At 52.3% G+C, this 23,091-nt stretch overlaps 1 protein-coding gene across 2 annotated transcripts in view; it reads right to left on the bottom strand.

The window, feature by feature from the left end:
• PXDN (peroxidasin) overlaps nt 1-23,091 on the bottom strand; it is a 68,021-nt gene that overhangs the window by 30,660 nt on the left and 14,270 nt on the right. Inside the window, exons 2-8 of one of the 2 annotated variants that reach the window (XM_074331615.2) lie at nt 11,168-11,239; nt 10,583-10,654; nt 6,897-6,968; nt 3,715-3,786; nt 3,283-3,354; nt 1,782-1,951; nt 680-797 (exon numbers count right to left, since the gene is read on the bottom strand). In XM_074331615.2, coding sequence (XP_074187716.2) covers nt 680-797; nt 1,782-1,951; nt 3,283-3,354; nt 3,715-3,786; nt 6,897-6,968; nt 10,583-10,654; nt 11,168-11,239 — 648 coding nt within the window. The remainder of the gene's footprint in view (nt 1-679; nt 798-1,781; nt 1,952-3,282; nt 3,355-3,714; nt 3,787-6,896; nt 6,969-10,582; nt 10,655-11,167; nt 11,240-23,091) is intronic. The other variant, XM_074331616.2, reaches the window with a different exon arrangement.

The following is a 23,091-nucleotide window of genomic DNA, read 5'->3' as shown; positions in this document are numbered from 1 at the left end:
ACTCTGCTCCTAAGTGATGGTGGCAAAGTGCTCGTGCTCATGCACACACTGAGGATTAAGCCCAAAATGGACGCTTGAAATGCCCCCTTTACCAAAGACCCCACAGGCTGACCAGGGCCCTGGAGCAGGTGACCCCATCCCACACCTCTGCTCCCCACACCAAATGCTGGTGGACAAAGGGGAGACCTCCTTTCAGGAACAAGTAAGACGCACACAGGAGCTCAGCGCCTATGTGGTCACTTGCGGGAGTCTCCCAGGGGACCCCACCCAACACAGGGCCCCTCACCTAGTAAGGACAGGTCCCAACGCTCGAGGGGCCAAGCCCCCAGGCATCACACCCCAGGGCTTCCAACCAGAGAAAGCAGGTGGGCACAGAACCAGTTTTCCCTCCCAATCCTAACCCGGGCAGGGGTGACATGCAGCCCTTTAGAGCAAACGCTGACCAGGGGAGAGTGGGAGCGAGCTGCTTCCCTGGGCGACCCAGCTGACGGCCCAGGGCCCTGGGACACGGACACATGTACCGGCCCCACTGCTGTTGCAGAGCAGAGAAGATGCACTAGTGTTTCCTCCTCGATGCCTCTTCCCCACGGCAGAGGAGCAGGGTCAAGGTGGGGTCTGGAGGTTGTGCTGTGCGCTGTCCAGCAGGCAGGGCACCGGGACCATCCAACACCCAACGTACTTGTTTCGCAGCCAGATGATCTCGGGTTTGGGGTTGCCCTCGGCTCTGCAGGTGAAGAAGACGGTATTCCCCGAGGTGACGTCTGCGTCCTGCGGCTCGGACGTGATCCGGGGTCTTTCTGCACCAACAAGGAAACGGAGAACTTCCTGGTCTTAAGCCGTCAAGGGAGCAAGGACCCAAGTGACACCCCTTACGTCATGAGCAAGTCACAGGTATTCAAGCTGTATGCAACTACAAATTTCCCCACAAAGTGGCACAGTTTCATCCACAGGAGACCACGTGACAGGCCAATCCCCACACAGCATCTTATACTCAGAGCCTTGGGGCGGCCTCACAGTAAGGTGTCTCGGACGCGCACCCAGTGGTGTACGCAGCTGTCAAGGAAGTGAGACCCCTGTGCAGACCGCGCACTCCATGAGTAACGGTGTTCAGTGAATAACAGAGTAGAAAATAATACTTTTTAGCCAAAGCAACCGGCAGCAGTAAAGGGACATAAATGATGACACCAGTGGCTCATGTTACCAGCAGGGTCACTGATGAAGTGCACTGGCTTCTAATCCTCCTTGTTTGTCTTTAATATGTAAAAAATAGCAATGATGCTTTAGAGGAAGAACTGAAAAACTAGGTTTAGCATCACAGAAAGGGCTGAAACAGAAAAGGCATGGCTCTGTGGGCATCTGTAGGGAAGATTCAGCCATGCAGTCTGCTTCGGGCTCGTTCCTGTTCTGCAATGTGGAGAGGTGTCCCAGGCACACGGTGCCGAGCCCACATGCATCAGAGGCATGAACGTGAGTCCCGCAGCCCGTGCGGCCACCGCCCAGCTCAGCTCCCAGCCGCCGCCAGGCGCCTTCACCTCCTGAGTCCTCCCACCCCCGGGGCAGCATCGGGCACACTGGCAGTGCACTTTGTTTGGTAGGTTTTGCAGGGAACCTCAAAGGAAAGCCCAAGTTCATTAACATAAAGTTCCTCACGGATACTACAGAGCAGGGCTTTCACCGGAGGGTCGTCGGCAGGTCCCCCTGGGACTTGCTTTTGGGAACCAGCCAGTAAAGACAGGGCTGTGACCGGCCACCCCCCTGCCACGCCAGCACGGTTCACTCACCACAGTCTAGCTCTTCTGGGGTGATGGTGGCCACCGACCGCCCCTGGATGCGTCTAGGGTATTCGCAGGTGGCAGCTGCCTGCGCGTTGCCCGACCTAGCGTAGGCTTTCAGCAAGTCCGCCAGCCACAGGATTTCACAGTCGCAGTGAAGCGCATTGGAGTCCAGTCGCCTGTGAGAAGCAGCCAGTGAGACACGAGACAGCAGGCACTAACCATTCCAGACAGACCAAACTGGACAAACAGAGGCACGTGGCACAGCACGGATCCCGCCCAGACTGGCCCGACTGGAAAGCAAGCCCAGACCCGCACGTCAGCAGCCTGGACAGCAAGGAGCACGGTGAGGGGTGGTGTGAGGCGGCGCGTTACGCGTGAGTGTCAACCACCACAGGTTTCATGGTCAAAACAGAGACATCTTGCGAGAGACGCAGGACGGGGCACCTTATAAACGACTACTATGTTGTAGGCACTGTGTCGTCTCAGGGGTCCTTAACTGTCCCTCAGGGGATGACAGTGGAGCTGCATGACCTGGTTGGGGTTTGTTTCCAGAGCACTGATCTCACAGACTGAAGTTATCCCAAAAGTTGCTGAGAAAGTGCGTGTGCAGCCAGACACCCCCATCCCCACAAATGTGACAGGCAGGGGACCCTCCACCTGGGCAGGACGGCTGTTTGTGCAGCACAGCGGTGAGAAGCAGCTGCCCCCAGGGACCAGGGCCCAGAACTGGGACAGTGGCAGCTGCTGGCCAACGGGCCTGAGCTGGCTCATGAGGAAACCCCACTGAAGCGGGCGCTGCCAAATTCATGGAGGAAGAGCTCACAGGCCCCAGAATTAAAGGGGCATTAAACTCATCGTCCTCTAAGTCCACAGTGCAGGCCAGGGCCACGCTGGGGAGACCGTGGCCTGTGACATCACACCTGCCACCTGTATTTCTCCAGGACGGGCTCAGAACCAGCCCCCTACCTGGTCATTTCTCTGATGACCACCCTCAGTGGGATTTACTGGGCTCAGTGCAGACAGGATGTCACGACACGGTGCCTGAACTCTCAGGTGTGTGGCCGTGGGTGGGGAGAGCACGGGCCTGCTGGGTGCAGCCCTCCGACCCGACAGCCCCTCTCGACAACAAGACCTCTGTGAGGGGTCACAGGGTGGAGCGGGCAGACCAGATCGGTGTGATTCGCTACGTGACACTGGCCGGCCCGCCCTGGACTGGGGCCACGGGACAGAAGACCACCAGGAAGTTACTTCCATGCAACATGGAAATAAAAACTGACTTGAGGAAGTTAGACTTGATTTTTAAAATGTCTTATTTGACTTAAAGAATTAACCACGGCCGTGTGCCCTGGGGACCTCGGTTCAGTGTCGCCTACTAATGGCTGTGACCCATCTCCTCACTCAGGGTCTGTCCTGATTTGTGGTGTGCACGTCACGTCCCCCAGGAAGGGGGCAGGCAAGTAGAAATCAGGCTTTGATGGGAAGATAGCACAAAAGGTGTTGTACTTACAGTCTTTTCATAGACTCCAAGTGACTGAATGTCCCTGGGACCAAATGTGTAATTCGGTTGTTGTGCAGAAATCTGTGGAAAGAGATCGTTCATACAACAAACCACCTTTGAGAGCACTTCTAAGACGTGTAGAAAAGAGCACAAGCAGTTGAATACGTTGGCTTTTAAAGAAAACTCTGATTGTGTTCACTTAATTCCAATGAGTTCAGAGCAATGCTATTTAGTCCAGAAAAGAACTAGATATTTTTCTGTTTTATTGCCACTCCCAAACAAAGAGAAAACTGTAAGTCTTGCTTGTGAATTGTTAGACAGGAGCTCAGTTTTATACAAAGACCATTCTTGGGTGTTTTAACCAATAGTAACCTGAACTCTATCACAGCTAAAGATAAATAGCCGTCAGCAGGTGAAGGTCAGGAATAAAACTCGACTTACAGCCTTTCCAGCTTCGGCAAATGTTGAAATGAGTCTGGGTCCAAAGTTTCTATCTGATTAAAGTGCAGGTACCTATAGAAAGTTAAAAAAGAAAGAAAGAAACAATGTAAATGATTTTAATTACTTTTTACAGATCTAGATTTACTGTTCAAAATGATTTTTCTAAAGTCATTTCAAATTCATATGTCAACAGGTAATTCTCTAGATGGTCTACACTGTGGGGGAAAACAAAGCCACCCAACAGGAGAATGAGAACCACTGAAAACTGGGCCCAGGCTTTATGACCGAGTGACAATGACAACTACGGGTCAGACACTCCGGCCGAGTCCCCGCACACCCCAGGGGGGAAGCCATGACTGCTCAGCCCCACTGGTTCACTTCCAAAATATCTGGACCTTTCTAGGAAAAAACCAACATCATCCCAATCATAGGACATATGCAGGCCTGTGAGTACCTTCCTTCAAATCTCTGAACTTACGTGTGGCTGCAGCAGGGGCATGAACTGTAATGTGACACTGCGTGTACTGTCAGCCACAGAAACCACGTCAGGAACCCCTAAATGGCACCGAGGTGAGAGGCTGTGCTCCCCAGAGCCCTTAAACTATGCGGCTGCCAGAGTTCATGCTCTTTGCTTTCACGACGGTCCCCGTCCTGCCGCTGACTTATATATTCACATACAATTCCTTCTGATGGTCCTGAATACTGCGTTCTCACTTTGAAAATTGGCGTTTTTTTTTCCTTCAGTAAAACACTGAGTCACCTTCTAACTGGGTGCTTCTGCTGGGACCCCCCCACCCCATCCACACAGCAAGAGCAGAGTCCCCACCCACGCACCACGCACCCACCCCGCCACGCACACGTTTTAAATGTCAGGTTCTTCAAGGGGTGCTGGGGATCAACAGGAGTGACAGAGCCCGGCCCCAGCGTGACAGGTCTCCATCATAAGCACAAACAGAAGAAAGCTTTCTTAAAACTCACCCTCCATCGTTAGAGACTTTCACTAACTTTTCCAAATCACTGTAACTTCAAAGTCACCAAACTCAACTCGAGTCACCCGCACCCAATCCCGTGCATGTCCGGGCCTCCCCCAGGACAGCTCCAGAACCGCCACAGGCAGGGTGACTCCCAGCCTGTGAGAAGGCGGCCCAGCTGGGGGCCTGCAGAACTCTGGCCTCCCCTGGTCACAGTCAGGTCACTGTGACACCTCCTGTCACCCCTCCTGCAGCCTCTATCACAGGACTGTGCCTGAAGGGGACAGGATCAAACAAAAATCTGCCATAGCCACCGTAGGGCAGCTCCAGGGATGCGGCCAGTCAGGGGCTCAGACACATGGAACAGACTCACGGAACAGACACACTCAGCTGGGCAGGCAGGGGAAGCCCCCCGAGGGCAGGAAAGGGGCATGTGTCAGTCCCACAGCGACTGCCCACGACAGGCTGGCCAGGCAAAGGGCTGACCGGAAGGGACACAGGGTCCTGCCTTGAATGCGCTGAGAGCCCTCACTGCCAGGGGCACACAGGCTCCTTTGCGGCTGCAGCTCCGGCGGCCTGGGGGCCAGCCACCCCGCCCCGACAGTGGAGGCAAAGACAGACCACGGAGAGGAAGCAAGTCTGGTTCTAACCCATGTTTCCTGACCCTGCACAGGCGTGTGCACTGCCTGCGACCCCAGCCTCCCCAGGAGGCCCAGCACTCAGTGTCCCTCCCATCCCCAGGCTCCAGGGGCTCATCCCTTCCTGCCTCCCCTCTGGTCTGGGGGGCCCCATAGCGCTCTGCACACGGCAGGACAGCATCCACCGCGTTCTGGGAGGGATGCTCATGGCCTCCTCACACAGGGCCCTCTGAGGGTGGGGACCGGTGCTGTGTGTTCACCCCTGGGACCCTCAGCGATGACAGCTGAATGGGAGAACCCAGAGGCAGAGACCCCTGACTGCCCAGTGCTGGGTTTCAAAGGCAGCCTGGCTCGCGTGCTCCCACAGTCTTCAGGTTGAGTCAGACAAGCGCACCTCAGAGACCTGTCCCAGACTCTTTCTTTCTTGACAGTGACTCAGCTCACCCCTCAGGAGGCTGGAGCACCTCCTACCTCCGCCTGTCGGCACATGTGAACCACAGCCACACTTCACCACCCCTACCACGATGACCTTACTGTCTCCATCCCACAAAAAGCTGGGTTCCTCTGTAAACTGCCCCTCCATCTGGATGTTTTCCAGAGATTCCCACGTGTTTCTGCAATGATCTGAACTTGTCCCGTCTCCTTCTCTCTGAGGCGGAGACTGCCCAGCCTGTCAGAATTCTCCCCAGTCTGGTCTGTGCTGTGCAAACCTGCTCAGGACAGCAGCTGTCGCTCAAATAGACAGACAGGTGCTTGCTGACAAGCTCGAGCAGGGTGCTTCCAGGGAGCGCCTTCTCCCCAGCTCTGCCTGCAGCCTGCCCAGCCAGCGGACAAAGCATGGGCACACGTGTGTGGCTGTGGCACAGGGCGTCACACTCAGCTCAGCTCAGCAAACAGCTGTTTGGGGCCCGAGGAACAAAGCGCTAGCAGAGCCTGAAGCTCGGGAACGGCTCTGGCTCAGTGACAGTGGGTGACCCGCCAAGCAGACAAGCCCGAAAAAAACTCCTTTTCCTGGGAAATACACTTAAAAATGAACATGCTGACATTGCAGCAAAGCAGGACTTCATATGTGGCCAAAGAAGCAACATCCTATAGACACTAAGTAGCAACGCATGGAAGACGGTTGATTTTCTCCAGAACGATGGCGTCACATGTAAAGAAAGTCACCAGGCTGTGTAGACACACAGCAGGCAACAGGACACCACCATCTCCTCGCCCCACACGCCCCAGCTCTTCTCCCCAAACGACCTTTATGTGCTCAGACTGGTTTGCAAGTGTGTCTGTCCTTTAAACCGGGGCACCATGGGAACAGGGCCAGTCTACTGCCATTTGTGTCACGAATGCAGGGCCCAGGGCCTGGGGTATGGCTGCACCCAGGAAATGCCCACCAGGGGACAGACAATGATGGTGACAAGCTAGTGAATTACGGCCCACTCGTTTGCATGCACACGTTCCCTATGTCCCGCTAAGTCCAGGCATGCAACATGCAAACAGCAATCTCAGTTCACTCCCCTGCGAGGGGACAGAGCAGGTGACACCTACAGAAGCGAGGGCAGAAGCGAGGGCCACTTACAGTTGTTCTAGAGAGGAAAGTCCCTTAAACGCTTGCCTGTCAATTGACTGGATCTCATTCTTGTACAAATAGCTGAAACAAGAAACACGGGAGGGTTAGCACACGCACGCGAGGCAGAACCTCAGAGGGCACGCAGAGTGACGAGGACTCTGGGACAGTTTCAAAATTAACAGTTGTAAGTTTACACAGTGAGCACTGGTCCCTCACACAGGCCCCTGTCCCCCTCTCAGAGGACAGTCTCAAGTGACAGGCAGCGGGTGCCAGAAGCAGGTGCTCCACCCACTGCTCCCCGGGTTCAGGGAACACACGTTTTACAGCCTAGGAATCGTGAGAACTCATTTGCTTCACACCCTGAAAAAATAAAATCACTTCCCCACAAACGCGTAACATGCACTGATTCTGTAACTGATAGTTTTAAAACATCCGGAAATAATTTGGGGAGTTGACGAGAGAAGACTAAATGTGTCTGAACTACTCACGCCCCCAAGAGTCCCACTGTCAGCAGAAGCAGGACCAGGGACATCAGAAGCTACGTAACTGGCCTGTGGGCTACTCTTGTGTGGCCGGCAGCTGACAGTATTTTCCACATTTTTTTTCCTTTTCTTTTTTAAGGAGGACAGTGCTCACAGTGGCCCCTGTGGAGATCAAACCGTTCGGAACCTTGGTGTTTTTAGCACCATGCTCTAACCAAGTGAGGTAACTGGCCACCCCCTACTTTTTACATTTTTAAGTGGTTGCAATTTCAAACAAAAAACAGTACTTCATGGCGCACGAAAATGGTGAAAATTATGTGAAAGCTAAATTCAGTGTCCTGAAGATGTGTGGCACCTGGCCACGCCCACTCGTTTAGTCCCACCCGCAGCTGTGGCCCAGTGGCCCATGACGCCCCAAGTCTGAGCTGCTAAGCCTTCTTAGGACAAGCCTGCACCTCCGGAACGGACTCACGAAGGAGCACGACCACAAGCCTGTGGTTGGCTCTGCCCCCCCGACATGACTGGTGCTCAGCACAGTCCCCACGTCTGTCCATCACGAGACCCTGGTGACCCCAGAATCCATGAGTGCAGCAGGCACCTCCACACAGGCGGGCGGACCAGCCCACACCATGTACCCGTCTGCTTCTGACCCAGGCAGCTGCTTCTCCTCCCGCCGGCCCCTCGGTGGCTGGCTTCTCACCTCACCTGCTTGGGCTCCCTGGGAATCAACATGTGGCCCAATGCTTGTCACTTCGCGTACTGCATCCCAGGACACGGTGCCTGGTTGTGTTTTCATTCATACGTTCGGTGCAGGGCCCCATGTAACAGGACCTGCTCTGCTGTCTTTCACTGTTGCAATCCACTCCTGTGCGAACCTCACGAAGGTCCATAAGCAGCCAGATCCCCCCACCAAGTGACAGCCCTGCGCCCACATCAGAGGCCTGGCACGGCAGAGATTTCTCCAGGCTGCACGGTGGTGAGGCCTTGAGCTGCCACGTACTGGCTGTGTGGTCTTGGCTGAGACATTGGCCGCCCCCTGCCTCAGTTTCTCCCATGTAAAACGGGACCACAGAGACCAAACAAACAGGCGTGAAGCTCAGAGTGCAGCCAGCGAGTGGGAACGCCGCTGCGTGTCAGGGACCACGCCCAGAAACGTGAGTCTGAAGGGAGGTTTCGTGACCCTTCTTTGAAACAAAACATCAGTAGGGACCTCAGTGTGCATTTATATTAAACAGGGTGAGTAAAGGAATCCTTTTAATGGGACCAAACTAATATGGACGCCTGCGTGTCAATAAAGACAGGAGAACATCATTTGTTTTCATAAGAATGATTGGGTATTGATCACCTTCTAATAATAAATTATAAATAATACTCTACTTCATCACAGAGCTGACCCTTGAATGTAAGTTCTACCTGAAGAGTTAATCTCATCATCGGGAAAATTATGCCTTACCAGCAGTAACTGGGGTTGCAGCAGACGGAATACTCAGCTTCTAAAAGGTACTTTGGCACTGACTAAACATACAAGGCTGACGTAACCAATGAATTCCGGAAGAGATCTTACCCATCACACAGCCTCCGAACTCAGTGCTCATCCGTGCCCTCTCCCATGAGGTCTGAGGGAACAGGGGCAGGGCCCCGGGACCCTTTCCTGTGACCGCTCCATGCCTGCCCCTCGGCGCTTTCCTCATCACGGTCCATCTCCTCCCTTGCCTGCTGACCACCGCTCAGCCCACCCCCAGTGACCGGTGGCACCTAGGCCAGTGGGCACCACAGTGGGCACACGGGTGCTTTGAGAGGGCGCTGGTCAGTAGGCAAGGTGTAAAGAGTATTATCGAGTGGAAGAGATTATCTTAGGTGAAAAATGAAGTGTCCCAAACTCCTTGACATTAAGTACATTTGCAGGGCAAATAATAATTTGCTCTTAAGTAATTCAAACCAAAACCAAATATAAAATAAAAAGCAAACTACACACACACACACACACACACACACACACACACACACACAGTAAATCTGGCCCTCGGTAACCTAAGTGTGCTTTCCAAGAAATCAAAAACTTTCTTTTGGGACTTGCACAGCATGTAAAACAATAATAAGAATGCAAAAACTAAAAGAATAAATAGAAGGCCTGCCCCTCATTTTAAAAACGGGTAATAAGACTTACTAATGCTCACACAGAATTAAAAATTAACAAACTGTGCCAAAAGTGGTGGAGAAAAACGTCTACACATAACACACTCAAATACCTTCACTGAGGAAAATGCATTTTCATTAACAGCTACAGTCAGCTGTGTAGTTAAGAACTACTGACGTCTAAAAGCAAACGGATTCTAAAATATACATCAACACTGACAATATGACTTTGTTTTAAAAACCAAAATAACTTACAGATGTTCAGGTTTACATGTGACACAAATTTTCATTAAAAACACTGATATCCCCCATTAAAATGACTCTATTTAAGAAGTGATCTAAGTTCTGAAAGTAAGAACAGCATGTTCAACGCACACGACGCACCCTTGCCATCTGTGGAGGAGCAGCAGGTGGTCACAATGCTTTTCCCATCGCTTTCCAAGCTCAAAGTAAGTGCCCGTGAAGGCACGACACCAGCTCTTCCCAGCAAGGTCATGTTACAAACTGCAAAACCCACTTCAACAAGCAGGGGTTTTCAATGCCAGCAAAGCAATTACATAACACCACGTTTTAAAGGCAGAATACAACTAAACTGCATAAAGAAGAGGTGAAGTCACTCAGAAGACGGGAAAATCAGGAGTCAGTGCCTGGAAGGCTTGTCTGACCTGTCGCCCATCGCTGGGGAGGCGACTCGAAACTGTTCTGAGAGCTTATGTTTTCTAAAACATATGTCAGCTCTTCACCCACATAGGCGACTGACTATGTGGCAACTTCCACCCCAAGAAGGGCCATTATGACGCCCACAATGACTTTCAGAGACTCTGGCTTTGACATTCTCTCAGTCTGTTTTCCTTAAGGCTCAGTAGCTAAACACAAAACTTTGCACAACGTAGCACTTTATACTTATGACAACTCACTTTAAAAATCCCAGCCTAAATCTCACTCACCTTCTGAAAACAAAACTTCCTTACATGAATGTACTAACCGTTCATCAACAGTACAAAGTGCAGCTCGGTGAGTCCACAGTGCAAACATAAATAGCAAGATTTGGGGGAGAGAGCTGGTCATTGAACTTACAGGTATTTTAAATTCTCCAAGTCTTCAAAGGACCCACTAGGGATTCTCTTGATCTGATTATTGTTGAGAAGTCTAGGAAGGAAGTTTCAGTAAGAATTAAAAACACAACACTTCGGAATGGTGTTATGAAAAAACATTTCCTATAATCTTGAAAAACTTCACAAAACAATTAAGCCACGGACCTTAAGTTCAACATTTGCTAAATTAACTCAAAGAAATAGTACTTTCCGTGTTGGACCCTCGTGATTCCAAGTGTGCTTAAGAAATGAGGGTCCACGACCCTCCCTCCCCCCCTTCCCCCCGTAGTTTCAGATTTGTGTGCAACAGAGCAGGCGTTCCCTGTCCCCCACGCGGGAGAGACATGGTTCTGTGTCCTGTATCTCTCAGGCTCTCCACGCCTGCCAGGACGGGGGCCAATGGGAAGGCCATCATGCAAAAACGGGAAGTACGGGGACCTGGCCAGACATGTCAGTGCAGGGCAGTTCTCTGGCAGTGACCGCTCGTCTGCCCTGGAAAGGGGCGGCATGCACAAGCACCGGCCCTCCTCCACCTGTCCCACTGGCCCCCGTGCAGCATCGGACTTACAAGGTATTCAGGCTCCTCAGCCTCCTGAAGGCTCCAGGCTGGATCTCTCTGATTCTGTTAAAGCGAAGATCCCTGTGAAGAGACAAGAAATGCGTTTACAGCGCGACATCGTCACTCGGCACTATTCTGGGCCGTTGGTGAATATTCACCTGCAAACCGTGCGGAGGTGTTTAAGGAATGAAATTACGCAGCTCATGCCTTGGATGAACCATCTCTGGCTGATGCTGCCTAGTACAGGAATATTTATCTGAATGACAGATCGGTGGCCTCACCTTACACACGTCTGTGTAAACAATTATTATGAGGAGGTGAACAATTGCATTAACTGCCTACCCATCCATCTTCTGCCAACCCACCGAAAAACCATTCAATGTCAGTAAGAGTTAACATATTAAACACAGCTTTAATTCGCATCTATTCAACAAGAGGGACACGGGCTGTGCAATTGTGTAAACACTTCAGAGCTCACTCCCGTAATTTCATGAGCTGGAATTCGGTTGTTTACCAGCTAACTACCTATAACGTTTTCTTAGTGAGGAAGTTTACTGAATGTCTCAGGCCACAGAGCTCATTCAGCACACAAGTGGGGAAAATAAGGCTGATACCCGGGATCTCAGCCTACTGCTTCTAACCAGGTAGTTTACGTAGCGTTAAATGTGCACGGGTAGACCAGTCGTTTGTGTTTTCAGGGACAAAGGAAGGACCTAAACAGCCTGGACAGACCACACACTGAGCTGCCACCTGGCCCAGCACAGTCCACCTTCGAGCCGAGCGAGTTTGGGGAGCTCTGACACTGAGGACAGCGGATTCAGGGACAAAGGCACACAGGGAGGTCTGTTTTTGCCCTCCCCCAGCTTGAATTAAAATCTATAAACTAGTATGAATGTCACTGAAAACAAACAGAAAGACTGCCTTCTTTATCAAAGAGTCCTAGAAAAATTAAAATTCCTTACTCATAGGTCCAACCCCTTCCAACAGTCTAGTAGGGATTATTGCGGGTTGAACTGTGTCCCCCAAATTCTCATGGTGCAGTCAGTCCTTCCCCCATGGCCTCAGAATGCATCCTTATTTGGAGACAGAGTCTTTATAGAGCTGTCCCAGGCAGAATGAGGTCAGTAGGGTGTTTCCGGATCCAAAAGGACTCATGTCTTTACAAAGAGGGGAAATTTGGAGACAGGCGCAGAGGGAGAGTGCCCTGTGAAGACTGGACTTACTCTGCCACAAACCAAGGGACACCAAGGGCCGCTGGCAAACCACCAGAAGTTGGGACACATGGCACAGATCCTTCCTCACAGCTCAGGAGGAAGCAACCCTGCAAACCCTCGATCTCGTACTTACAGCCTCCAGGGCCAAGAGATAATATTTATTTCTGCTTAAGACGCCCCTCTGTGGTGCTTTGCTATGTCGGCCCCAGGAAACCAGTGTGGGGACTCTGGGCAGCATTTGGTCCAAATCATGAATGGATGTTTCTCCTGTGACATTTACTGAGAGGGTTTAATGTTCATAATCTTTTCAGGAATCTGGTTATTCTGAGACCATTTCATAACCGTAAATGATTTGAGAATTGGTCCTAGTTTATGATGTCATACGAGCCTCTCCAAAATGTGTTAGCCACTGTCATTCGCTGTGTGTGGCTTCCTCCTAGGGTATAGTTCTCGGGAAGGGGGTCCCCTCCGCCCACCCAGGCAGCCACAGCCACCCTCCGACCTGTGATCCCAACCCCTCAACCTGGTTTGCCTTCTCTGACAATTCCCATCATCCACCAACAAATTCTCCCGGGAACAATGCCCCCCAACTCCCACATGAGCCTGTTTGTAAGCAAACGAGAATTTAATTCACATCAGATTCAGAAAAGCGCACCTGGTTCCATTGGGGGAGGTGCTAGAGGTCAGGACGCTGGGGGCAGGGACAGGAGGACAGACGGGAGGACAGACGGGAGGACAGAAGGGAGGGAGGCAGGTTTCCAGCATGAACCTTGGATCAGGTACTAACGAGGAAACAGCTCAGTCTGCAGTACAAGCCCCAGGGCTGGGACGAGCACTCACCTCAAACATAACAAACTCAGGGTGACACAGAATTGAACGGACGTCTGGGCCGACACCAGAGCCAATGTCCCTGGCACACTCGCCGAGCTGCACTCCCATGCACAGCGGGAATGGGTCGGACGCCCTCGAGCTTCAAGTCCAGGGTGAGGCTGCGGCTGGACCGCCTCCAGCTCTGCCTCCTGCTCCCCAAGAAACTCAACTGACGGACGGGAGCCAACAGCGAAAACAACTTGGGCACCAGAAGGCAAACCTTCCATGTGGATGAAGGACTTGGCCACTTGAAATTAAACCCGGGCAGACGGCAGGAAAGGTTGAGAACTGGCCTCCTGATATGGACAACGACCCCCCCCCCCCATGTCTGCAGGTGGCGCGACCGAACCTCGGACAGCGGGGGGACAGGGAGGAGCCGCAGGCACAGCAGCCCCCACAGCCGCTCTGAGCCCGAGTCGCCAGCCCCGACGTGATGACACGCTGCAAGGACCTCGTCTGAAAAGCTGAATTTACCTCTGTCACTGACACACATGTATATTGGTTACGTGTTGAAATACGAGTATGTTTGATACACAGGAGTTAAATAACGTCCTAGCAAAATTAACCTGTTCACTGCTAATTTTTTAGTGAAACTACCAGAAAACTTAAAATTCCTCACGTGCATCACACCCTAATTTTTCCGGATAGCACTGGCCTAGGTTAAGGGGGATATTTTACAAGCCTTTCACAGTGAGAGCGGTTCCCCTCTCTATTGACCAGGTAGCCTGGAAAAGACCCCACGGCTAGCCAGCCAAGGTGGGGCGCAAACAGGGCCCCCTTCCCTTAGCAGAGAAGCTAAAATGAGTTTTAAACAGAACGAAATTGAGGTTCTAGAACTGAAGACCACAACAGCTGAAACGAAAACCTCACTGCATGGACCAGACACCACACTGACTACAGGAAAAAGAAGGGGAGTGAACTCGGGAGCCTAATTTAGGAATTACCCACTCTGAAGAAGCGGAAACACTGTTTACACACTCAGCATTTACACACGCACACATCCAGGTCACCCCAGAGACAGCCATGCTTGGAGCAATGCAAGCGTAAGAGGCCATGTGACCCCAACCCATAGAGAGAGCAGAGGGAGTGAAGACCATGGACAGGGAAACCAAGAGTCATTTCATATACGAGCCCCAAATTCAAAGTCACGACTGCAAAGTATGGGGCTGCGTTCCACCTGAGTGAGTTCCCACCCAGAAAGAAATGTCAGGATGGGTGATGATTCTCTTCAGCAGTGTCCTCTGTGGGGTCCCCTGGTCGGGAGTGACATCACCTGGGAACTTGTTAGGAAAGTAAAATCTGGGCCCTACCCCAAGTCTGCAGACTCAGAAACTCGGGGGGTGGGGCTGGTGATCTACATTTTAATCTCTCCAGGTGAAGCAAGGTGAAAACCACTGTTCTTCAGAGATGCTGGAAGGAGGCGCTGTGTGTGTGTGTGACTGTGTGCATATTTGTGTGTGCGTCTTCTGTGTGTTTATATGAGTGGCATCTGTACCTGCACACGCCCATGAACAGACACTAACTGCAGGTGTGTGTGCCTCCCCATCCGAGCCTTAGCCCCTCGTCACTGCTGACACAAAGCATTACATACAAATAACTGCATTCTGCACTTAACAAGTGGTTAAAACCAAGTGTGCAATTTAATTCCCCTTTTTTAACTTCTAAATAATGTGTAACAGTCTGGGCAGGCAAATCCCCCTACACCGAGGACCCTCTACGACCTGTATCGCACATGGGTGTGGCTCAGTTATTTTACAAGCAATTACTCTTATAATCTAGTAACTACTTCACAAAGAACCCTAACGGTAAACAAAACTGTCCTAAACGCAACAATGAGCATTTGAGAAACACTCCCTCAGCGTGTCTCTGCTCCCACGCCCCAGCGGAGTGCCCTCTCCCTGGGGCCACGGGGCTGAGTACGGTGGCAACGTGGCCACACAGCCCTCACCCACACCTGCTTGCAACAACCAGGCCATCTGGTTATCGGCCACCAGCAGGGTTTCGGTGCCACTTCTCCCAACAAACAACAAACTCCTGGAAAGTCGTCCATGGAGTGGGCATCATGAGGAAAAGAGCCAGACTGAAGAAAGCTCTGGAAACGCACAAATGGCGTGGTGACGAAAAGGCTGAGCCCACATGAACACTGAGCAGACAGAGGACAGCGTTACCTGCCTCTGAGGCCACGAGCGAGGCCCCGGGATAGCTCTGCACCCCTTCCTGCATGAGCCGGGACGTGTCCACCTGCCCCGTGCAGGCGCCTGAGCCACAAAACATCCAAACAGCCGAGACAGTGCTACGACATGTGCATGCGGAGACGGGCGGGTAAGAGGTCGCCACCAACCGTAAAGCTCTTTACAAACAGCCGTGGTGGCCGTCACCTCCAAGGTCGGCGGGCGCGTGAGGGGCATCTCCACACTTAGAGAGGCTCGGTGTAGGGCAGGAAGACACTCAAGGGCTCCCAGAAATTACGACTTTAGGGCAAGACCTGGTGAACGTCACGGTCCACTCCAACCTTGGCTACAGAAGCGACCGAGGTAACACCGAGGGGTGGGGGTGCTGGTGGGCACAAGTTAGGGAACGGTAAAGTGGCTCATTTTGGGAGGGAGCACTGGAATCGGTTAGAAAAAATCCCTGCATTTGGCAAACAAGGATTCAGAAACTAAGAAGCAGGGTAATTTCCCTGCAGCCACTCTCTCGGGAAGTAGCAGAACAAGTGAGAGTCAGCCCGGCTCTGGTCAGGCCAGGCCACTCCCAGAGGCGTCTCCGCGCCCGGGGGGGAGTCCACGCCCCTCCTGCAGTGCCCACCTGTGGCTCCACCAGGGCAGCGACCCTCACTGCCTGGAACCACCGTGACCCCTGAGGCACGAGGTCTGCAGGTCAGACTCTCAAAAACGGAACCTGGGTCATTCCTATCTTCTAGTAAAAAGCCCAGCAGACTCTAAGTTTATAAGGCGAAGAGTTTCAGGGTGACTGCTTTGTTTTAATGTTTCCATTATTGCAAAACCTTGATAGAAACAAAACACCTACCAGAAAAATACAAAAACAAAAAGCTGGGAAGAACTGCAGTGTTTGGGATGAAGCACAGGTTTACATTTAATATCAAAATCACGACTTACTGCAGAGCGTTGGATAATCGCAGTTCAGAACTCAGACAGAAGTCAAGATCCAAACGTTAACTGAACTCCCTCTGGGGCTTCTTGCCTGCGAGCTCCCTTTCACCGTAACACAGAACAGACAGACCACCAGAGATGTTTCATTTAATCATCAAAAGTCGCCATGAGGGAAAAAAACACAATCATTGAAGACTTATAAAGTCCATCTTACTATCCTCTTCAAGTATGCCAATTTTGAAAATAAGACAATCTTCACTTTTTCCTATTTACTAAAGTGACACGTTTTACCTTTCCTTGAAATTTTAAAAGATTAAGAATGATTTGTCAACAAATTCAAAATCACACAGTAGATACTGTTTGGTGTGACAACCAAAAGTATTTCGATTACAGATTGAAAACGTACCTTATCAAAGCAGCAAACCTGACAGAAGTTACTTTTCTCATGATTAGAACTCGGGTATTTTGTTCCTTCTCGAGTCTGCGTCTGGGGCTGTGTGTCCACAGCACAGGAGCAGGTGTTACCTGCCAACATTCTCTACAAATAACACATCTCAGAGGTGAAGTGTCTTTATTTTCAATGCTTTTGTATCAGCGCTTTCTCTTTAGAGCCTGGATTTTTTAAAGTATTGGGGCATGAGTACATGTCATATAAGAATTTTGATCATGTCTGGGTCAGAATGTGCCAAGTGGTCTGGAGGCCCCCAGCACCATCCTGGTTTCTGGCTCCGGGCCGAGCTGTACAATTTCCAGGTGAGTGAGGGGGCGCAGCACGGCCACCGACCCAGACCTTCTGAGAAGCCTGCAGTACGGACCCCAGGGCTTCTGAGTCCCGCTTCCGAGGGGACACATTTCAAGTACTTACTGAGGTTAAAAACCAGAGTTACAATAGATGCAACACCCTTCTGATGACAAGACTCTACCCGGAAATGCTGACCCTCCTTCGAGCTCCCCATTCAATTTCTACCCAAAATGTGGACACTGGAGATCGGTGACGGTCGCGTAGTTTAAAAACAACACCTTGAAACCCGACCTTAGGGTCTGTCATTCATATTTGGCCGGAATGAAATGATTTACACTTTGTGCACGGATGCTGCCGTTCAGACACTGAAACCTGTGTGTTGGTGTTACCGCTGTTAGCGGCGCAGGACGACCGCGTACGAAGACCATCACTGGAGCAGCCTCCAGTGCTTGGCGCAGTCTCCGCGCACGGCACACTTGCTTCTTTACAGCGATGAACACCAGGCACCTGCATGTTTAACGAACGTCAGCAGCCGTTGTGGACCCTCAGCCCCCTGATGAGCCCCAAGCCTGCACCAGGGCGGCGGCAGGACACACGGACAAGGGCGTGGAGGGACAGTCACCAGGACTGCCGGGGACCGGACGTGTGCTGTGTGGGAAGGAAGGGCTCAGGCAGACGCTCACCTCAACTACTGCAAGTGTCTGGGCCCCTCACTGAGGTGGGCGCTGGGGGGCGTCGGGGTGAAGGGCACACGAGCCTCAGATGCAGCTACACCTCCAAGCGGGGGGCTACGCAGACACACAGTGTGCAGCCTGGAGGAAAAGCCCAGCGTGAGGACAAAAGTAGAGCTGTCACTCAGAGCCACAGGACTGGAAGACGGCAGGGAGACTGTGCCCAGAGGAGGGAGCGACAGAGCGAGGAGACGGGACAACCTCCACTCGGGAAACTTCACCAAAGGAATCGCTTTTAATTAATGTCGCCCCCCAAATCTGGTATTTATGCAGCTGATGTCTGAATATAATGTAATTCAATTTAATATTACTGAGTAATTTTGAAAAAACTGGGGTTACAGCTAGAAATCACAGAATTTTTATACATAACAACAATATTTACTCTTATTTTTGTTTTCATCCCTACCTCCCTCCTTTCACAAATCGTAAAAAGCAAAAAAGTACACAAAAAACAACACATGAAACAGTTTAAGGAGCTGGGGGGAGGGAAAAGGAGAACAAAGACAGAAAAAAATCAAGAATCACCCGAGATGCCTGAGGCAGGATATGACGCAAGTGGGGCTCCCAGCGTAGTAGCAGCCAACACTGGGAGGGAACCAGACAAACACAAAAGACTCATTAGCCCCCAAAACGTCCTCAGGCAACCGGGAAGGAACCTTTCGCTGATGCTGCCTTTCTCATCTGGAGGCTGGTGTGGAACAGCATCCTGAGGACAGATGGGGACAGCTCGTAGCTGGGGGGCCCCGCCCTCCCTGGCAGCCAGACGCAGGGCCCTGAGGCCCGACTCAAGGAAGCAGAAACACAAATTTCATCCTGTTTACCTCAGCTCCCCTTCTGCCTCAGGATTTGCTAAAAATCCTCTTGGGCGTGTGACGGCCACTTACCTTCTCTATCCAAGCCACTAAAATTTTTAAAAACATAACCAAAGATGCAGTCAGCAAAGGAAATAGCAGCATATCACAAGGAAAGCATGTGAGTGGGTCAGAGGCCAGGCCCTGGGTGCAGGCATTGCAGGGGACCCGCATCTGTGGACGAGTGACAATTATGGCACCGACACCACCAGACCCGGCCAACAGCCCTGCTCAGCTGCCTCCTGAGTCCTCGGCCTGATGCCTCTGCATAGGAGGCCTGACAATTAAGTTCGCAAACTTGTTACAATAATGTTGCTAACTTTTTTGGTATCAGAGGGATTATTCATTATGAATTTGTGCCAACTGGACAAACAGTTAACCAAGTTTACTATTTGGAAGTGCTGAAAAGGCTGCGTGAAAAAGTTAGACGACCTGAACTTTTCGCCAACAATTCATGGCTCTTGCATCACGACAATGCACCAGCTCACACGACACTGTCTGTGAGGAAGTTTTAGCCAGTAAACAAATCACTGTATGGGAACACCCTCCCTACTCACCTGATCTGGCCCCCAATGACTTCTTTCTTTACCCGAAGATAAAGGAAATATTGAAAGGAAGACAGTTTGGTGACATTCAGGACATCAAGGGTAATATGACGACAGCTCTGATGGCCATTCCAGAGAAAGAGTTCCAAAATTGCTTTGAAGGGTGGACTAGGCACTGGCGTCAGTGCATAGCTTCCCAAGGGAAGAACTTCGAAGGTGACCGTAGTGATATTCAGCAATGAGGTATGTGGCACTTTTTCTAGGATGAGTTCGTGAACTTCATTGTCAGACCTCGTATAGAGAACTCCCGACACCACACCATGGCTATGACGACGCACAGCACCCTCTGGGATGCCCCTTGACATGGCCCTCAGCCACGTGATTACTGATAACCGCTTTCAAGAATGGAGCCATCAGAGTCCTGGAGGCCAGGGTCCTGCCCCTTGTCACCACGGCATGAGGTGGCTCATGGCCACCCATGCAGTGGATGACGCTGGGTCAGCAAACTGTACTGAGGTCAGTGTTTTTTGGCCGTTACGGTGAGGGACCTGTCTGATGGTTTGCTTCTTCTCCTCACTCTCCATCATCGGCTGAAACTTTTGTAAAACACGGTAAAAATGTTGTTGAATGTCACAGCAATGTCAAGTTGCTGTGGCAGCTCCTTTAACTATCTTGCTGCCAACGGTAACAAAGCAGCTGCACGCTGCCACCAGCACCCAGACCCACTCTGAGCATTACTTCTGCAGGTGACATCCATGCCACCCAGGGGACACAGGGCTGCTTCCTGGTGAAGGAGCAAAATACAAAGTGAGAGGGTCCCCCCAGGACTGTGCGTCCACCTCTGTTCAGTCGGCAGCCCCAGGAGCCGGGGAGAGGCAGACATTGGGTTCTTTGCTGAATATCACCCAGTTTTTCTTTCACGAGCCTTCGGAGGAGATGGGTCATCGGACAGGGTCCCCTGGATGAGCGGGGGGACCCTTATGCGGGATGGTAGTGCCCGCATAAGGCTGCTCTGGGCCACGTGGGGACTTAATTTTCTGTGGGGCAGCCGAGTTCCCTGCTGTGTCTCCCATTCACCCAGGATCTCAGATCCCAGAGGCCACACGGACTGGAGAGGCCCACGGGGACTCAGCACACCACCTGCCAAATGCTCTCGTCTGTCGTCCCCCTGCCTTGAATTTCTGCACCAACAAGCCACGGACCCTGCCTGCTACATCTCAATCGATGCCCCATCTGGCAGGATATAGCTAGCTACGCCCAGAAGGCCAGCAGAAGGGCTCCTGGCTCTGTAGACACACGGTCTCTGAAGTTACCACTGCACTGTCACTGCAATGACGGTCACACTGCAGTGGGCGTGCTAGGCTCAGCCAGTGACACTGCCCACGGCACCGCAGCGTGCCACTCGAAACACTGTATGTCAGGAAATAACCCTCTTCTCCTGACTTTCTCAAGCCTAATGCACGGCTCGCAGGCCAACAAACCCACACGGGGCCACGCGGGCCCTCGGCCCAGGCTGTGGACGAGGTGCTGGCGGCACTGGATCTCACCCCTCTGCCTGGGAGAGTAACCTGCTTCTAGGCTGTATGTTTCGGGGGCACCGCTGGTCAGGCCAGTCCCCGAGGCCCTCCCTGTGCCTTGAAAAGGACAGCGTGGACCCTGGGACCATGGTGAAAAAAATCACAACATACGCATTTTCCCTGCTTTCCAGGGAAAAAGGCAGAAGTGGGCACCAGTCTTCCCCAAGGCCATTTCCTCTGTCCCAGAAAGCCCAGCGTACGGGGTTACGCCAAGGACACGGTGCCGTTGTGGGAGGGCCCCACGCGGTCTTCTGAGCAAACATGAGGCAGAAACCACTGCAGGGACGAGCGTGAAATCCATTCCTTCCAACTAAGTGTGTCAGTGAAAACACAGCAGGCTGACGTCGCTCTAATTAGAAACAGCAAGGACACGGGCAGGTTCCCAGCAGAGTGTGCCAAGGTTCTGGGCGGGGGCGGTGGCCGTGGGAACCGGCCTCCTGCTGCTCGTCTGCGTGTGTCACCGCCCTGCTGGGAGGACAAGATACGCTGCAGGCAGGAGCCCACCTCCTGTCTGTGACACCTCAGGCCTCACACAGGTACGATGGCCCCAGTCCTCTGTCGGCCTGGCATCCAGTTCTGGACTCTGGAAGCAGACAGGCCAAGGTGTCACCATCTGGGGACATCCCTGCAGGCCAGGCGGATTCACGCCCAGCTGACTCCCACTGGGGGGCATCCCAGCCAGGTTGTGTCGTGTGTGCGGGCACACACACGCGTGCTCCAGGCACAGTACGCCCTCTGCACGCCGAGTGGTCTGTCAGTCCTTCCTGCCTTGGCAGCAGACAGGAGAGATGCTGCCTGGAAGAGCACACGGGCCTGGGCTTGGGTCTTGCCTCTGCACTTTGCTGCTGTGTGACCCTAGACAGACACGTAGACGTCGCTGAGCATCCATGTGCTTGTGCATAGAATAAGGTAACCACGTTACCTGCCTCCCAGGACCACTGTGAGGAGATGAAGGGCAATGAGCCCAGCAGGAAGCAGAGGATAAGGGGGATCGCAGCCCGGAGACAAAGGGCAGGGGGGGTACAGGCCCTCACAAGGGAGGGGGGCGGCGTTCTATGCAGAGTGCAGGGACCACCCTCTGAAAGGGACAGGCCACCTCCCGCTCTCATGGTGTGGTGTTCCGTCATGTCACCTGAGGGGGACAGGTTCAGAGAAATGAACTGACTGGCCTGGAATCACATCGTCTAACAGGGCAGCTGGGAAGGGACCTCCAGCCTCATGCCCAGGCCTGGCCTCCGTGTCCCTAAGACCCTGCTCTTCTTTGGGGACACTCCCAACAGTGCCTTCACGCAGTGTGATCTGAAAACAGTCACAGCAGCGCTCAGCACTCCCCAGTTTTCACCTGGCCGACACGCACGCATCGATAGAAAGACTAATCTGACTTAAATATGGCCATTTCCTTTAAAACGCTAATAACACCATTCCACATTTCTTCTCCAGAAAACGGCCATGAGCGAGTACGGGCAGAGAAGGTGCCTGGCTGGGGAGTTCCTGACCCACAGGCTCACGCCAGCTCCCTGGTGGAGAGTCTGACGGTGCGGGTTCCACAGCTCCCACCTGCATTCAGGCCCCTTTGTTCAGAGCCCTGTGGGTCCTGTTTGCCCACGGCCACCTGATTCTCCTGCCCTCAGTGGCTTTTCCTGTCGGAAACCACATCACCAAGGACAATGCCTTCTACACACAAACAAAGACTCTGCCACCACACCCCTGAGTCTGTGTAAACTCCTGTTGGAAATAAGACAGCAGGCTCATCTAATTTACCCAATGGGCAAAACGCTGAGAATCAAGTCGCCAAATTGTTGGTGCCAGAAAGTTCTCACTCACACAGAAAGCCTCCTGCAAAAGCATCACAGGATCACACTGGACTGGCAGGGCAAGCGACCAGCAGTGCCGGGAGGTGTTTGCCGAAGGGCTGGTGCACATATCAGGGAGTGGAAAGCAAAGAGCCACAAACAAGAACGTCACCAAATGCGGAAGAACGGAGGCCACGTCCCTAACGATCCACGGAGCGCAGGGCACCACTTACGAGGCAGACCCTCGCCTGGATGTCACAACCAGGAACAGAGGGGTACAGAGTCGCATCACACACAGCGGATGGCACCAAACTCAAAGCATGGGAAACCCTGCAGGACACGTGACCTGCTATCCTTTCTAACCAATTAAATAAAATGAGAGAACTGCAGATTTTGAAAAGCTATGTAATGAGTCAGCTAAATGCCCTGTGCAGATGGATCCTGGCTCAAACCAACCATCTGTAGGTCCCACAAGCGCCCGTGCACACACACGTCTGGGC

The sequence above is a fragment of the Rhinolophus sinicus genome, chromosome 2 (assembly GCF_057876585.1).
Source record: "Rhinolophus sinicus isolate RSI-liver-muscle chromosome 2, RSI-T2T, whole genome shotgun sequence".
Lineage (NCBI taxonomy): Eukaryota > Metazoa > Chordata > Mammalia > Chiroptera > Rhinolophidae > Rhinolophus > Rhinolophus sinicus.
This window is presented reverse-complemented; position numbering and strand designations above follow the sequence as displayed.